This window comes from Sceloporus occidentalis, unplaced genomic scaffold, assembly GCF_023333645.1.
Source record: "Sceloporus occidentalis isolate IW3139 unplaced genomic scaffold, rSceOcc1.0.p SCAF_43, whole genome shotgun sequence".
In the NCBI taxonomy this organism is placed as follows: Eukaryota; Metazoa; Chordata; class Lepidosauria; order Squamata; family Phrynosomatidae; genus Sceloporus; species Sceloporus occidentalis.
The window spans coordinates 198,931-217,025 of NW_028317023.1; the positions used below are offsets into that span (position 1 = coordinate 198,931).

General features: G+C 39.8%; 1 protein-coding gene across 2 annotated transcripts in view; it reads right to left on the reverse strand.

Moving 5' to 3' along the window:
* The window catches only part of LOC149289645 (protein CASP-like), a 188,111-nt gene that overhangs the window by 90,155 nt on the left and 79,861 nt on the right, over nucleotides 1-18,095 (reverse strand). For both annotated transcript variants that reach the window (XM_089490354.1, XM_089490353.1), the window contains exons 5-8: nucleotides 11,635-11,772; nucleotides 7,576-7,699; nucleotides 4,962-5,038; nucleotides 4,382-4,448 (exon numbers count right to left, since the gene is read on the reverse strand). In XM_089490354.1, the coding sequence (XP_089346480.1) occupies nucleotides 4,382-4,448; nucleotides 4,962-5,038; nucleotides 7,576-7,699; nucleotides 11,635-11,772 (406 nt within the window). The remainder of the gene's footprint in view (nucleotides 1-4,381; nucleotides 4,449-4,961; nucleotides 5,039-7,575; nucleotides 7,700-11,634; nucleotides 11,773-18,095) is intronic.

Consider the following 18,095-nt stretch of genomic DNA (forward strand, 5'->3'; position numbering starts at 1 on the left):
CAAAGATTGGGCTGCCTATAAGATGTAAACTGGTTTAGGTTTCGATTCTGCCCTCAAGTAGCAACGCAACCATTTAACATACCGCTTTCCTCTTCAATGACACGGAAAATTAAGTGTCTAGCCATGACGTCTGCTTCCATCTCCAAAACTCATCAATGGTCTGCTTCCATGGGCAATCAGATCAACAACATCTCAATCCTTGGCAATGCTTTATCCTGGCTCCAATTTGGAGTAAGTTCACTGTGTTAAGGTTGACGTAAAATCTGCTAGATTTTGTGTTTGAAAGCATTTGTGTACTGGTCAGGGGCACTGGCCACTGGACCTCTAATGGCTGGTGGGACAACTGACATGATGCTGCGTACAGAAAGCTGGCCAACCATCTCAAGGACAGACTCCACATTTGGTGAAGTAGCAGAGATTGCCTGTTCCTAGTACTGTGTGATAACTCTAATGACATCTCTAAGCCAACGCTGAAAGTATTTTTAGGCTTCTAGTTATATAAATAGAAAAGTTTCTCAATGTGCAGGTTAGAGGCTTAAATAAATGGGACAGTTTAGCTAAAAAGAAACCCCAAAGAAGCTCCATCAGACCAGCCATACCGTAATCAGTCAAAAAGATGTTGACATTGACCTCCCAGCAGAAGGGATAGAGCTTAGTGCAGGGGCGTCCAACATGCGGCCCGCGGGCCAAATGCGGCCCGCGAGACCTCGAGGTGCGGCCCGCGTAAGATCGGCAGCCAGGGCAACCGATCTTACACGAGCCGCACCTCAAGCCCTGCTACTTACTTGTGGGAGGGTCTTCTGGACAGCACAGAGGAAGTGGAGTTCACGTGACTTCCTACTTCCTCTGTGCTTTAGCAGAGAAGGCAGAGGGAGGCCGCGCCCCCTGCTGAAGTCTGTGAGCGGCATCGAGGGAGCTGCAGTACAGGTAAGGGGGTGGGGAGGGTGTTTGAATGAGTGTGTGTGATTGAGGGAATGAATCTGTGAATTAATGATTATATGAATAAATGTGTGTGTGTGTGTGTGTGTGTGTGTGTGTGATAGCATGGATGTGTAAGTGCTGGAACCTAGGCATGATGGGACTGTGATTGCTGTTAGCAATCACACTCCTATCATGCCAAGTCAGCCAGTACATGCTGAAACCTGGCCAGCTGCCCCCCTTGTGTAGTGATAATGCCAGCAGTATGGGGTCTGTCTGCACTTACAGCCACCCTGTACCAGCATGTACTGGCTGACTTGGCATGATAGGAGTGTGATTGCTAACAGCAATCACAGTCCCATCATGCCTAGGTTCCAGCATTTACTGGATGGATGTGTAAGTGCTGGAACCTAGGCATGATGGGACTGTGACTACTGTTAGCAATCACACGCCTATCATGCCAAGTCAGCCAGTACATGCTGAAACCTAGCTAGCTGCCCCCCTTGTGTAGTGATGCTGACAGCAGTATGGGGTCTGCACATCACTTACAGCCACCCTGTACCAGCATGTACTGGCTGACTTGGCATGATAGGAGTGTGATTGCTAACAGCAATCACAGCGAGCACAGTCCCATCATGCCTAGGTACCAGCATTTACTGGTTGCCTAGGCTAACAGCAATCACACTCCTATCATTCCAAGTCATATTGCTAATTTTGTCCAATTGCGTGTTACCTACTTTTATTAAACATGTGAGTTTTTATTAGTATTTTTAAAGGTGGGGGTCATTTTCGGTTTTGGCTAAGTGAACCCTGAATGTTTTGGTCCAGAATTTTCATTTTAGTTCATCCCTAGAATAAATCTAGGGAATCCTGAATTTGTAGTCGCAAAACTTTCAAGGCCCAGAAATCAGTGAGAGGAAGAGTAAAGGTTTTGTGTCATTTTACTTTATTTTAATCTGCATATTTTATTAAAGGCCATATTTTTTGTCACAGTGAAAAATGAGTGCGGCCCGCACACGTATACAATTCTGATGAAGTGGCCCACTGCAGAAAAAACTTGGACACCCCTGGCTTAGTGCAATGAGGGAATTTCAACACACATGGTATGGCTGAATTCAAGACAAAGGATAAACTAAATGTTTAGGCTTTACAGCAGAATAGATGGGACAAATGGTTCTTATCCGATGTGCGTTTCTAACCTGCTTCAATGCACATACAGAAGGGATACTGACCCTGCTGCACGGACATTCTAGAGCCCACAGCGTCATATAAAGGTACGTGCAAACAACTCCCGGGCCTGTACGTATAATACACAGCAAAAATGTAAATCATGTCGTGTTGGCCGAGTTTACTTTTGAAGCCGGAGAATTTGGGCCTTGAGCAATAATGCGAGTTCTGAAAGCGCAATGCATTATTTTTATGATTATTGCTTGCCGGTTGCTGTTATTATGGCTTTAGTGACATTTTCAGTGAGATTACTGAAAGATAACGCAGAACCGTTTCCCTTCCACTACATGCGTGATGGCTTGTAAATAAAAAATCTCTCTTACATTAAAAACTTATGTGATCTTAATAAAGGTCAATGCCGTTTTTTATGGCTGCTGGGTTAAACTGTAGATATACATTTTATATTTATATCCCCCCAGGACACAGGATTCGCAAAATATATCTTTTAAAGCGGTGAAGATAATGAGAAAACTCAAGTGTGCGTTACACCATGACTGAGAATCTTGCAAAGCTTAAGGGTAAGAGACTCAAGAACAGGAGACGAAAGAAAAGTGAGAGTCAACGGAGTTCGGTTTTGCAGCCATCAAAGGAATGTATTGATGCACAGAAATGTAAATGTCTGCACATTTCAATACGTTCATATATATACTTTACTCCATACTAGTCAGAAGGGGTGGCCTGCAGCAAGTGGGGGAGATTGATAACTCAGGGTCACTGCCCTACCTAGATATCAAAGCACTAGAGGCACAAACACATATCCCAAGGGTCTTGTTTTTCATGGGACAGTCCTGTTCTGGGAGCAGTGGGGATAATGGTCTGGTTGAGGTCCCCTGAAGCACCGCAGACCTCCATTGCAGGTGAGCTGGATGGGTGGTCTCGTCCTGGCCCTTTCCACTATTTTGTCTGGCCCCACTCCCGCCAGGATATTCCAGCTACGTACATCGACAGGCAAGCTGCACATAACACATCCCCCATCAACCAACGATATGGAAAAATGATAACTTCTGATGTTACTTAACAAGATGCCATATAACTTATGCAAATTAGACATTCAGTTGTATAACTTACAACAAATCTAAAACTCAGCAAGGTAACGTCTCATGGCAATGAAAGTGTTATCCTATAAACCCGGGATGGCTGCAAATAAAAGCTTGGGGTAATTTATAGTTTTGTACAGCTTTAAAAACAGCTATCCGCAGCATAATGGTATACTTGGGAAACATTTGCTTGGGAATCCTGCTGCACAATTTGAAAATTGCTAAGCAATATGCTGATAATCACGTTATATTAGTCGGCGCGACGCCTGCAAAATCACGTCTCACTCACTTTTATCTGACGGGGCATTAAATATCTGATGGTTGCGTAGCAACACTGGAAAGTAATACAATTGGTCTGGGAGTCATAGCTATAACACAACACGGGCATTTCTAGTCATAAATAAATGTTAGGAAAACCAGGACAATGTACCCTCAATATACTAACCAGCTCCAATCAGCCTGCAATACATCTCTAAAAAATGAGCACTTCTGCAGAATGTGTCGTGTAAGCACATGGAAAATGTACGCCATGCAAGGGAGGCATAGACGGCAACAGTGAAGAATTAGTCCAGCATGTTTTTATTCAGGAGAGGTTAGCCGGTGAGGTCACTACTTTACAAAATCTATTACAAAAATGGTATAAGGCTCAGAGAAACTCTGAAAAAAGTACTGATTATCCCAGAAATACACATCTGGAAAGAAAATGCATGTTTTTTGCCAATTTATAAATAACTGTTTGTGAATGCACATGCTAAAATACTGCATTTTTACACTCATTATGGCCCTGTTTCAAGTGCTGAAAATCTTTTTGGTAGGACACAATGTGCTTCGTTGGACTATTTATCCAATGAACTCTGGTTTGAAACAGGAACATCCTTAAGAGGAGAATAAGCTGGAAGACCGACAGCCGGTGCCATGACTTCCTGCACGCGGAGACCAAGATGATGCTACTCACTCTAAACTCAAGAAGTGACACTCAGGATCTACTGTGGTTCCTCAGACTCTTGTCAGTGTGAACTGCCAACTCAGTGGGCAATATGTGTAATATATACACACACACTTACCACCAAAAAGGTCCAAAACATACTACAGTATAAAAATAAGCATAACACATCAGATTTGGAATACCAGCTGTTGCAAAAACAAACGCCAATATAGTACAGAAAAGAAATACAAAAAGGAAAACAATGGATGCTTACTTTGCTGATGTTTCTTCATCATATTTTGCTTTTAGGTCAAATAATGCTGTTTGAGACTTGTCCAAGGCTACAAGAAGACAAAAGAGAATGCTTATTAAACGGTTTACATAACAAACACTATATTAAAAAAAACAACAATCCAAAAGTGCCAATGTTCATTTCCTAAAAAACAAAAGTAGATCTAATGTAGCCCAGCCAAACTACCTTCATAAAAGCCCCATAACAATTCAGCAAAATTCATTTAGACTACTCTGCCATTGCATATCAAGAACAAATCTTTCACATACAATTCTGGAAGTCTACACTGACTGATCCAAAATCCTCTCAAATATTAACAGTACAGGGGAACAGCTAACTTTCTTGGGAAGTTTTGTGCAACACCAGAAATGGGTGCGACAAAGCATTTAGTAAAAACTTAAAATACATTTAGGTATAATCAGGTGTATGATTTAGGTTGGCCTGGTATTCCCATTGTTAAAATCAATATAAACTTTAATTCACAAGTTTAAATACATATATTTTCTTTGTGTTCAAATTTATAGAATTCCAAAAGCACGTGTCCTCATCCATTATTACCCACCAGTTTGCAAAAGTTGAACTTTGTGTTCAGCCTCCTCAAGCTTGGAAGACGTAGACATGTGTGTCTCCTGCAACTTTCTAAAAAAAAATAAGGAAGATAAAGAGCTGAGTAAAATAGATTTAAAACCATCAAAAGCACTGAGGAGTGTCAAAGTGGTCAGAAATAGGCAGCTCCCACTCACAGCATCATGCATGTCTTGATTTGAGTGGTCATGTTATATACCCACTGATTGAAATTCAGCTGCAGAAACAAGATTTTTCTCCCACAAGAGTTTCGTGTGAGCAGACAGTGCTACTTGATGTCTGTTTTTTTTTTTTTTGATTAGTTTTAATTTGGATGTGTTTTTGGTCATCACACCTAGTAACAGTCCAAGACTGCCCCTGGAGGCTCCACGAATCACAATAATATACAATGCCCCAAGACAGTACATAGAACATAGGAACATTAGACCACACAGAATCACTGAGCGGGGATGTGGAAAAAACGCCTGTCCTCTGTAGCATCACTCACTACAGAGTGCCTCTGGAAGCAACGTCAGTGGGTTCAATGTGTTCTCTGGAGTGATGAATCAGGCTTTACTATCTGGAAGTCTGATGATTGAGTCTGGGTTTGGCGGATGCCAGGAAAACACTACCTACTGGAATGCATAGTTCTGTTTTTCAGGGTTAGGGCCCCTAAGTAATGTTAATGCTACAGCATACAAAGACATTTTAGAAAACTGCATGCTTCCAATTTTGCGGCTCCAACACTGGAAGGCCCTTTCCTGTTCTAGCACGACTGTGCAACTGTGCACAAAACAAGGTCCAAAGAGACAAGGTCTGACAGGTTTGCTGTGGAGAAACTGCGAACCAGGCCTGCTCATCCAGTATCAGTGCCTGATCTCACAAATGCTCCTTTGGCTGAATGGGCACAAAATCCCACAGGCACACTCCAAAATCTTGTGGAAAGCCTTCCCAAGAGGGTGGTGGTTAGGTGTCCACATACTTTTGGTCATATAAGTGTGTAAGTGTGTGCACTAGTGTGTATTTTAGCTCGGGGGGGGTCAGAGCCAGACCTCCCCCTGCGTGTATCACCACGGCACAAACCACAGTCCTTTTTCGCACCTACCCCCAATGTTACACTTGTCATGAGCTGTTGGCTGTGGTTATAGAAATGACCAATTAAGTACACAGGTCTGGAGTTCCTGTAGATTTTCCAAACTTCAAAAATTTCATGAAATCCTTCCAATTTAAACCCTTCAATCCCAGGGGTTTTTGGTACCTCAAAGCCCAGAGCAATTTTGCCATTTTTGGGGTATGTCGGTTTAGCGATTATTCTCCTTTCCTGTGAGTAGTGTACCCATATAAACTATATATTGTTTTTTCAAGGAGAGATAGAGCTTTCCTTTGATACCATAGTTGGATGATTAGCTGAAAATTTAGAATGAGAGTAAAAACTAGCGAAGATTAGAAAAATAAACTAATTTTTTTTTTTACATTTTCCCTCTGAATCCTCACAAAATTAGGTAAAGTGATGGAAAATCCCCTCCAAATTTATTAATTCAGGTGTCCTGATTTCAGAAATACCCAATTTATATAGATTTTCCAGACTTTCCCAGCACCAGGGAGCATACTATTAGGTGTACAATTTTGTATAATTTTTATGCCCATGTCTTAACGGGTTTGTGAACGGGGGCAGGAGGGTTATACTGGCTAGATGTTATGCTAGGGTAATGGGAAGAAAGGATTTTTAATAATTTTTTTATCTTTTTTTATATATATTTTTTTAATTTTAATTTTTTTAATTTTTTTTTATTTTTTATATATTATTTTTACACAGAAATGGTTAGAGGTCCTCCTAGGGACCTCCTGAACATGCCAGTGATGTCACAATGACATCACAGCTCACATTTTTTTTTTGTATTATTTATATTATTATTTTAATGATTTATTTAACATATTTAAATGGACTAATGTTTTTTTTTTTTCTGCTTTTCTCTTTCAGGACGGGAGGGGGAGCGAGAGAGATGGTTTCTCACTCCCCTCCCCGCGATCCCCCTGCACCGATCACACTGTGATCTCTACGCAGATCCTCACAGACCTGCATAGAGATCGCAGCGTCTCTGTGCCTCATCGGAGGGCAGGATATCCCCGCAGGGGATATCCTGTCCTCCGATGACCTTCCGGGTTATGTCAGCAGTGACGCAACCCGGAAGGGAATGCCCGATTGCGCGTTTGCAACTGCACGATCGCGCGTTCGGGCACTTTCAACTGTAACAGCTTACCGGCTTTCATGCCGGAAGCTGTTACAGGAGATCGGGCAGCAGAAAGCCGGCGATGCCGACTTCTGCTGCCAGGGGGGAGTCCAGGCTGTCAAACAACAGCCTGGTCTCCCGTGCAGCGGCAGGGATGAGTCCCTGACGCTGCACGAAGGGCTGGATGTACCAGGACGTCCATAGGGGTTTCTTAGTGGGCGTTTTTTGGACGTCCCGGTACGTCTATATGGGATTGAAGGGGTTAAAGACGTCCTGGGACTGTATGGAATGCATTAACCTCTTATCAGTGATAACCACTCCATTCCACTTAATATGTTAGATATACGGACCCAGAACAAATTTTCTAATGTCGGTACCCACCTCTCTTTTTCAGCAAAGTCATTTTGTAACTTTTGTTCCTTCTCTAAAGCTAGATTCTCCGCTTGATTCTTCAGTGTCTGTTCATATTCCCGGATCTTCTCTTTAAGTGCTTTTATTGTAACCTCTGTAGAAAAAAAACAATAGGGAGAAAATCTGTTTACATAGCTTCATGTGGTTACATAATACAAGGCTTTCTTTTTACCCTGTAGAATCGGTGTGTTTTAAACTACAGCTCTTCAACTCTGACACAAAATCAATAGATATGAGTCCCTTTGGAGACCTTTTACTCCCTAAATGTTAAATTGAACTTTAAACGTTTCAGTTGAGCAGGATCAATGGATTTTGCTGGGAAATAGAGCCAGGGTTTCTGCAACATGCCTGAAAAGAAAAATCAATTGTAAAGCATAATATCACCTTATTGAACAGTTTCAAATTATCTCTCTGTTGAGCTGGGATTAATAAAGTCTCAGTGTAGACTAAAGAATGAATTTACATTGAGAGTAGTACATATGTTTTGTCATGCATTCATTTTCCTATAGCTTTCACGCATACAACGAACGTTTAGATGGAATGGCTAAAGGAAAGTTAGAGCTTTTTTTAAAAAAAAAATTTTTTTAACATAACCTTAATTTAATTATTTTTTTTCTGAATTGTTGCATAACAAAATATATCATTGACATTGTTACAGCCAAATGAACTGTATCGTACATATAGTTATGACATTTGTTGGATGACATCGTATCATAACGATCCCTTTGTACAATGCTGTGGCATCTGATGGCACTATTGATGGCGCTATGGCAAATATTGAATTAGAAAATACAAATGGCAAAGAAAGAACAGAAAACATCATCCATTCACAATGAAACATACAATGCTACTATGGGTCATGCAAAAGGCAAATTATAGACCTCATCTGTTAAGGTCAACCTGGTGGTCCTCGAGCCTTTACTTACACAACTTTATTTACCCCCTCCTCACATTAGTTAATATGTCCTCTTATCGTTTGCTTCGCTCAATACTATTGATCCAGGGAGGCCATACTCCCAATATACTCTGCCGGATTGTTTCCGGGTACATGTATTCACATAAACCTTCATTTCAACGGAGGTCTGTACAAAAGATGACACACTCTAGACTTTTGAAGCCTAAAGAAAATTACAGTGGTTACCGTTTCCATATAATTAATCTAAAATAGATTTTAAGTAGTATTTATAGGACATACAGTATGTATTTACTGGATGTGCGTGGATTCCTTGGTTTGTTTAAGTATATACTGATTATTTCAGCAGTATTTTTATGCTGGGTAGATGTGTTCTGCCCTTTCTGTATTTTCTGTGAGTATACACACTTTCACCACCGTATTTAAGAAAATGTTAACAATATAGTTTTTTGTATCAAACCCTAGAGTGGAGCACTCTGTCATAAGAAGGCAATAAAAAAAGGACATATATATAAAAATGTTCTGCGACAATGTTCAAGATACCAATTCCAAATACAATGAAAAGCTCGGCAAAAAATATTTGGACAATTTGCAGACAGACTGTGTTTGCACAAACAGTCTAGACTGAAAAAATACACATTTAACCGGAAAGATGGATTTCCTTTATATGGTATGTTCTAATTCATATGTATAGGGATCGTTTACTTTGTCAGTTTTTGGGTCGGGAGCCAGTCCTGGGTTGCATGCTGCCAGGGCTCTAACTCAGACCCCGCTGCACAGCGCAAAGTAAGGAACAGATTTCTCTGTGTTTTATGGGCCACTCGGCTTTTAAGGTTAAGCTGCACCAGGTCACGGTGAGAAAAACCAATGATTTACATAGGACACTTTCTGGTTGAGTCTGCGATAGGAAACAGACTATCGCATTATTATTATTATTTTATTATTATCCTTTATTTATATAGCACCAACAGTTTACGCAGCGCTTATACGCATGGATATCTCCAGTGTTTCGGCTGAGACGGGTTAACTGCAATCAAGCTCTGATGTTTCTTTGGGGCTCAAACATTCAATCGAAAGAGAAATGCATACACCGTGTAAATAGTTTTGGAGTAGCTCACTAATTACACTTCTTTCCATAGTACTTTAATTAGTCAAGGTCCTGGCTCCAAAATATCAGATCTGGTCGTGAAATAATTACTTGAAACTGTTGAATAAAAGACTGAATAAAGTAGCAGCGTGTGTACCCGTGCACACCACTAACCAGATGCTACTTTTATGGGGGGATTTTCAGCTGATGGGCTGCTAAACAGTCTCAAATGAGACAAAATTTTAAACTTTCAATTTCGGAAAAGGGAATGGACATGTTCCCTTTTTGCCCCTAAACATCCCAAAACAATAAAAAAATCACTTTGGTCAACTGAACTAGTTCGGTGACAATATTTTTATTATTTAATGTATTATTCATATCAAAAGAAAGCTCTATCTGCCCTTGGCAGGTATGGTGCTAAATCAGTTACGGTGGAAGAGGCTGAGATATGCTTTTGATCCCACTGCCTACAAACCCTGCTGTCATGTCCGGGCAGAATCATCACTTTGTAGAAGTTAAAACTATAAAGTACTAAACAAAACAAATAGTACATCATTTTCACTTACAGAAACAAAAGGGTAAAACGGGCCCTGCTCAAGTGCACTTACACAAGGTGCAAACGCTCTTTTTTTTTTTTTTTTCTTACTCGATAGAATTGAGTATTGGGAATGATAGTTGAAGTGAGGTGAATAAGTTTGCTTTCTTGATAGCTGGCGGTGATTACTTAAGCTTCTGTGTAAACAAGAATTTAATCACCCCGAGCTTTGTGAGCAATAAACATTTTGATGAGATCATTCCTGTTATTGGATTTATCGGTTAATCTTCCAGATGTTGGCAGCATTTCAAATACCTCCTGTGTCTTTTTTATGGTGCTTTGGATAATAGATAAGTAGGCGCACAGAGAGACTGCGAGAGACCAACCGGCATATGCCCCACGATAGGTTTCGTTTAGCCATTTATGTGACAAACCCCTTCCTAAAACAACCGTTTCGTATTTAAATTGACTGATATATATATATATATATATATATATATATATCTCGGAAACCGTGAAATCAGGGACTACCATTGAAAGGATTAACAATATAAAACCATCCATTCAAAGAGGCTTAAAATCAGTGCTAATCAAAGACTATGTCTTTCCAATTATCACATAAAAGAAGCGCTGGAATGCTGGTTTTGAAACTTGGCAAACAAGTCATATGTAACTTTTAATAGGATTCCTATTCTCTGTCTTGTCTATATAACCTCATCCGTTTCAGATTAAAACGTCTGTCAAAAAACCTGGCATTAATCAAAAAATGCCAACACACAATGTAACATTTTAACATGCTATATGTTGTAAGGCTTTGGGCACTTATGTGAATCCCTTTACATTTTAATTTTTTCTGCAACAGTTTAAAAAAAAATGTTACAACGATTTGCAAAACTGTCAAAACAGCAGCCAACCTTTTTTAAGGTCGTATTGATTAGGGTTCAGTTTTCCTTTAAGTTACAGCATCATACAACAATAAATCTGACAATATTCTTCCCACCTTCAAGCCCTTTAGTTTAAAATGCCTAGTCTCTACTCTCGTCGTTGTTCTTTCCCCTTCTTGCTTTTCCTGTAACAGTATCTACAAGTCGCCATCTTGCCACAAGCTCAAACCCATCCACCTCCCGTCCACTTTATGGATTCTATTTTTCGCCCTGCGACCACTTACCCCAAACTACTCCTCCAGATTGCTACCACTGCCTCTTTTTACCCCTCCTTTTGTCTTTGTTACATATATAATACCTTTTTGATTGTAAGCTATTGAGCGGGTCCTAATAAGGCCATCATTCTTGCGAGGAACAAGTCTATATTAAAAGCTCACAGACAGGGTCCTTATCTCATGCACGTGTGATCATATCTGTTACGTACACGTTAAGCCCCTTGTATTTAGAATAGCAATATTTAGAATAGGAATAAGACTCTCCAATCAGTGATCTGCGAAGATAAATTCCTTGATTAAGAAGTTTTATCAACTGCATGAAGAAAGAAAATTACCTTGGTTTTTTACTTCAGCAAACTCTTTGTTGTACTCATCTAACGTTTCTCTGAGCTTCTGATTCTCTGTTTCAATGTCATGCATACGTTGAACTTTCAGTTGAAGCTGCTGCCCCAGCTCCAAAGCGGGAACTGGATCTAAGGGATGAAGACAGAGAATATAGCGATCAATCAAGTTAAATGCCAAGTTTGGCTGCAGATGTTCATGCAATAGCCATGTTGTATGTAATAAAAGCAGTATTTTTATTTATTTTTTACAAAATAATGTATAATGCATATTCTCTGTTTAACACAAGTTCTCTGATCTACTTCACCATGTATTGCAGAGCAGGCCAGTTCGCACCTTGGAGTATCTATGCATGAAGCGCATTGCACATGTTTGGTTTTTCAAATGTTGCAATTAAGTTTGAGCGTTTGATGTATCTGTATGAATATATATTGCTTTAACACCAGTTGAAAATATTGTTTTGGTTTTTTCAACCTATGTTCAGTGAGACAAGGTCTAAAACTTCACCAAGGGACCAACTATTCTGCATTTTTAATATGTAAATACTACAAATAATAGCTACGAGCTTAAATATAGTCTAGTTCTGACATCATACCCTCTTCTGGTAATCAATATTGTACAGAAGGCTGAAGACCTTCTCTCACATATACACAGCATCAAAAAAGCCAAAGCGAAGTACAACGTTATCAGGTGTGAGCATTAATGCCAATCGGAAACATCCATTATGCATTCATCAGTATCATTTCTGACAACTAGATAGTCCTGTTTTATGAAGATGACTTAAAGCACCTTCTCCCCAATGTCGCTTATGAAGCACCCCAGGAGTAGAGCTACCGTAGGTTTAGAATACCGACCTGGCCTTGCTGTACAATGCTCGGGGAGACGTCCAACTGAGGATTTACACTTCTGTCTTGCAAACTGATTATTGGATACATTTCTATCGAGGGCGCCAGTGTAATGGCATGGCAGCAGCAAAATTTAGTCTCATCATGAGGAATGGTAAACATCAAGCGAAATGGATCAACAACAGTGTACATTAGCTACCTTACTTAACTTGAAAGTATCACAGCCGTTCATTTAGTGGACCACCCTCCGTCTTTAAGAACATACTGTGTATCTGCTAACACATTAGGCATGGACACATGCTTTTTCTCAGCTATCCAAGAGGAGTTGGAATAAGAAGGCACTGGATTGCTCTTAATTGCAAATTGGAATTAAAGAATTGCTTACTGTAGCTCTGCAATGAATAGGTTAAACAAAGGGGTATTGTGTTTAATCTCCATATAAGATGGATTGGCTCCAGCTCCCTAATATAAGCAGTAATTCACATTAAAAAGGGATGGAGACAGACAGTCGACTCTTCTAAACTCCAGTTAAAGATCAGGAAAAGACTGGTGACGTCTGTGATTATTAGAGAATGACAGCAGTGATTAAAGTTGGAAACTCAGCAGCGATACAGAACATCCAGCTGCCTTCCAAAGAATAGGAGTAAAGTGATCAACCCTAGAAATAAAGAGGTCTGAGGATATGAGAATATATTCCATTGTCCTAGAATAAAAATAAAAGATCCTGTTGCTTAACTCCAGGGCAGCGGAAAAAATAGCGATGATAATCATACCCACAACACACAGCAAAACAGATCAAAAGCATATGTTTGCTAAATGGGGTAGTCGTATCCATGTGTTTTTCAGGGATAATATGCTCCTGTCTGAGTAGTTCAAGCCGTTTCCAAGTGAGATGACAGTAGCTGCTGCATGTGGATGCACGTCCCTACCCCTTGTGGCTAGGCGTATTTATTGATTTATTGATTCATACAGCGCTGTACAATGGGTAAACAGGACATAAATTAATCAAAATAAAAAAAATAAGTATATTGTGGAATTGAGTAATTTAGCACTGTCCTTTTGAGGTATCGCTGCAGCCCAGAGACTAGCAGCTTAATCACTTTATTGATTGCAGTATATAACATAACAATTTGACTTACAGAAACAGGCGAGGTCAAACAAGTTTACAATCTAGAAGTAGAAGTGCCGATGTTAGGGATGGGGAAGACACGCTAGTATATGTATAGCAAGAGAGGGACTAGGGAAGGTGAGCTAAAGGAATACGTGGAAGGGCATTAATGTGGAAGGTTCTAGGAGTCCTTACAGAAGTGGGTTTTAAGGAATTTTTAGAAAGATCGAAGGCAGCGGGAAAGACGGATAGGCTGGGGAGGGAATTCCCTCCGCGGAGGACGGGAGCAGCCCGTGAGAAGCATGCATGAGAGCGGAAAGAAAAGTGAATGAGCTTCACCCACATTACATTTGCACTATTGCTGAAATACTACACTATATAGTTTTGTTTGTACCAGTCGGGAGGAGATAACTATATTGTACACTATGAGGACCCTATAAGGATGATTTTTAATATATACATATGTATTTTAAACATGTCTTTATCCCTGTGATATGTATATTTATTAGTGCAGATTGGTTATGACACAGTGCACCTTGCTTTTTTGTATTCTTTGACATATTTACAAAGTGCTCTAATGTGCGTTCTTCATTGATGGAAGACACTAAGTTGCCCCCTTTAGTTTAGAAAAAACTAGAAATACAAAAAGTTTAGAAAACAGCACAAAAAACTGATATGGTAGAATGTGCAAACAATTTATCCATCCCCGGTTCTTCGTTTTGTGTGCGTATCATACGTGGGAATTTTCTAAACAAGCTGAGACAGACTCTTCAGATATAAATCTGTTAAAGGAAGATGCAGTCCCATTTGTCTGCCTTTTACTGGAGCCGATTTGACACGGTCTAGTGCATTTTACTGCCAACAAATCAATCCACATGTTTGTTTTTAAACTTAAGAAAACAAGTCTTTTTGCTCTCTTTGTTTACTTAAAAGTGTTATTCCATCAACCCTAGAGAGTTTACCACCTTTACAATGGACACCATTCCTAGCACTGATAAATGGCCAATCCTTTCACAGAAATAATTATTTACTCAAGTAAAATTTTACCTAATTTACAACTTTTTTTTTTGCTGGGGACACTTAATTGTCATGTGAGACAAACGTAAGCACTGGTTGCCAGAGATAAAAATAAAATAAAATCCTAAAATGTATTCAAATGAAAGACAGATTTGCCAAAGTGAATTTGCTTATCAAGAGAGGGCAATTAAAGTTTTCTTGCACCTTTCAGTAAACCACCCAGGCGTGTGCTGCACCCCATCTCACTCACTTCCACGGGTGCAAGGCCACATCCAAAGCGACCAGGTGGGAGTTCAACTCGCTTGTACATGTGCTAAAACCACATGTATAGTGCCTGCTATACAGTATATAGACACATGATAATATAACATTATTCCAACAGAACTTTTATACAGAAAAGCAGTAAGTGGCAAACAAGAGGTAGAATAATTGGCAGAGCCAACAATCTTTTTTTTATTTTTTATTGGTTGAAGTGACCTACTGATTGGATTAGCCCAGGAAGCACAGGGGTTAAATAACCGGTTTCCAAGATTTTTCTACTGGGGCAGTTTCCAGAAATAAAAATACCATCATAAGAATGCTCAAATACTGCATTAAAACAGCTCCATACATTGCTGGTTTCAACAAGAAATCTATACCCCTTTCACCTGAATTGAACTGTTAGGTCATCGACTTATTTTCAAGCCAATCCAAATAACGCAGACTTTGTTGTGAACAAAAGTATTTAATGCGGATTTTCCAGTGGAAGTTATGGCAGGCTTTTAAATGGTCACTTTGGTTTATTCAATGAACATAGCAGTAAAAGAAAGGAAAGAACACATCTGATATTCATACACACAACACTGAAAAACCTTGCTACCCTAACCAAAGCTAGCATTCTAGACTGATAAGAGAGAAATGTAGCTTCTCTTCCGCAACTTTTCTCACCTTCTCCACTGGACCATCAGCCTCAGACCCGGCCGTCCACCATCGCCCCCCACCACAGGGACACTCCAGCCATCATATGCACTTTAACCCCTTGACTGCTAACGACGGCATGGTGCCATCGCTAGCAGTCCCAGTCAGGTGCTAACGACGGCACCATGCCGTCGCTAGCACTCTCCTACCTTTATGGAGGTCTGTGGACCCCTATCACCACCTACCCCGGCGATCTGCCCCTCACACTGAAGGGCATCACCGGGGCCACCCGATCCGGCCGGTGACGGCACGTTTATTAACAACTGACAATTGTCAGTTAAAGCGGTATGGGGGCATGCTGTTTAGATGCCTGTATCTCAGGCATCTAAGCAGCTACACCTTTCCAATGGTATAATGCTTGTGAAAAAAGAATAAAAAATATTAAGTAAAAAAAATAAAAATGTACAAAAAAAGTAAAAAAAATGATTTGGGGGTCTCTAAAGGCAGATAAATAAAGATCAAAATTGCCTAGAGACCCCCAAATTAAATTATTTAAACATAAACTAGTTCAACTTAAAAAAAAAAATAATAATAAAAAAAAAAAATAAAGTTTAAGTATTCTAGCTAAATAAATAATCACTGTGGTAGCCAATGTTACCACAGTAATCATATAGCTATGAAAAGTCACATTCCCTTTTTAAAAATGGCCGATACTAAATTTTAACCCCATGATTCCTTTGATCATGGGGTTAAATTTAGCTAATGGTAGAGGGAGACAATTTTTGAAATCCTGATGAACTGCAAATATTATTAAAATCAGCCATTTAGCCTGTGCGGTACGCGAGTAACCATCTCATCCCTGGAGCTCCTTGCATTTTTACTGCAAAACTTATTTTTGCTGTAAAAGTGATTTTTTTTTTCTCCCTTTACCATCATTTCTTTGGGATTGTAAGGGGAAAGAATGGTGTGTGTGCGTCTGAGTGAGTGAATGTATGGAAAGTATGGTGTGTGCTTCTGCGAGTGAATGGAGATATGAAAGGCGTGTGAATGGTCAGTAATTAGGGTTGAAGCCTTGACGTGGCATTACTGCTCACGTAAGAAGTTAAATTATGGCACAAAGTACATATTTGCAAAAACTACACCCCTTGGCGCATCAAATGAGGGGCTGCATGTGTTTCTAGTACAAACCTGGAGTGCGCAGGACACAAATGAACATGTCGCTATGGTTAGAAAAAACATATTGTCTAGCCAAAGCGACACATTCCATCATTATTTGTGCACTCAACTTTTGTCTTAGAAATACATGTAGCCCCTCATTTGAAGCGCCAAGGGGTGTAGTTTCTTGAAATGTGTACTTTATGAGCCCTAATTTAACTTCCCAGATGTCTAGACCACTTTAACTTCAAATATGGCAGATTGGAGAATCTTGTCAAAAATTGTCTTAAAACATTTAGGGGTGATGCCAGCAATTAGACAGCTCTAGACAGCTGGGAAGTTAAATTATGGTACATAAAGTATACATTTTCAGAAACTACACCCCTTGGCGCATCAAATGAGGGGCTGCATGTATTCGTAGCACAAGACTGGAGTGCGCAAGACATAAATGAACTTGGCGCTTTTAACTTAATTTTTTTTTTTATTTTTATAAGTGTGATATTCATTTATTTGTTGTGCACGTCAGATTTGTGATACAAATACAATTAAGACCTCATTTGCTGCGGCTGGGGGTGTAGTTTCTAAAAATATATAGTTTTGTTGGCATATTTTAACATCCCGGGCAGCTAGAGCTGTTTAATTGACGCCAGCCATGCATTAAATGCAAAGATGTCTTTTGTGATAGTCTAATAAATTTAACTTTTAGCAATAAAATATTAGAAAAACACAGTCTACTGTTCTCAATTTCTGTTTATTTTAGACCGGTTACCTACTACAAATATTTAGCAGCACAGCTTTTGATATTAGAGTTTAGAAAAATAAAATTACAAACTAGTTTTTATTGAGTCGGAAGTGAAAAATTACACTTTTTTCCCTTTTTGGCTATATTTTGCAAACCTGATGAGACATACACATATAAAAATGGTATATTTGGAATCTGCTTTGTGTGCTGAAAAAAACAATATATGGTTTGTATAGTTTATTCCCAAGAAATTTACTTCTAAACGTGAGATGCACCAAAATGCCGAAAACCAGCTTAGCACCAGGGTGGGAAATGGCTTAGCAGCCAAGGGGTTAAGGCATATAGTAGCCGAGAGGTCTCTTATGTGGCGTCACCCTTCCAAATGTATGGGGGATTCTGTAGAATATGTGCTTGTCTGCTATTTTTTGTGTTCGGCCAAACGCCTTTCCTAACTCGTGATATACTTATTGCCGATTAGCTCTAGTTTAGCAAACATTGTGGGGAATGGGGGTCTAACGTGACACGATCCAAGTGCGCATGTGCAGAAGCCAATCCTGTTGTTTTCAATGGGAGTGCTTGCAGTGGTGTGAATCACGGGAGCAGAGAGGAGCAGCTTTGGAGCTGCAGCTACTCACAAAGCACTCGAGCGTGTGTATTCTTCTTTGGTGAGGCCACCACTGTCCCTTTAAG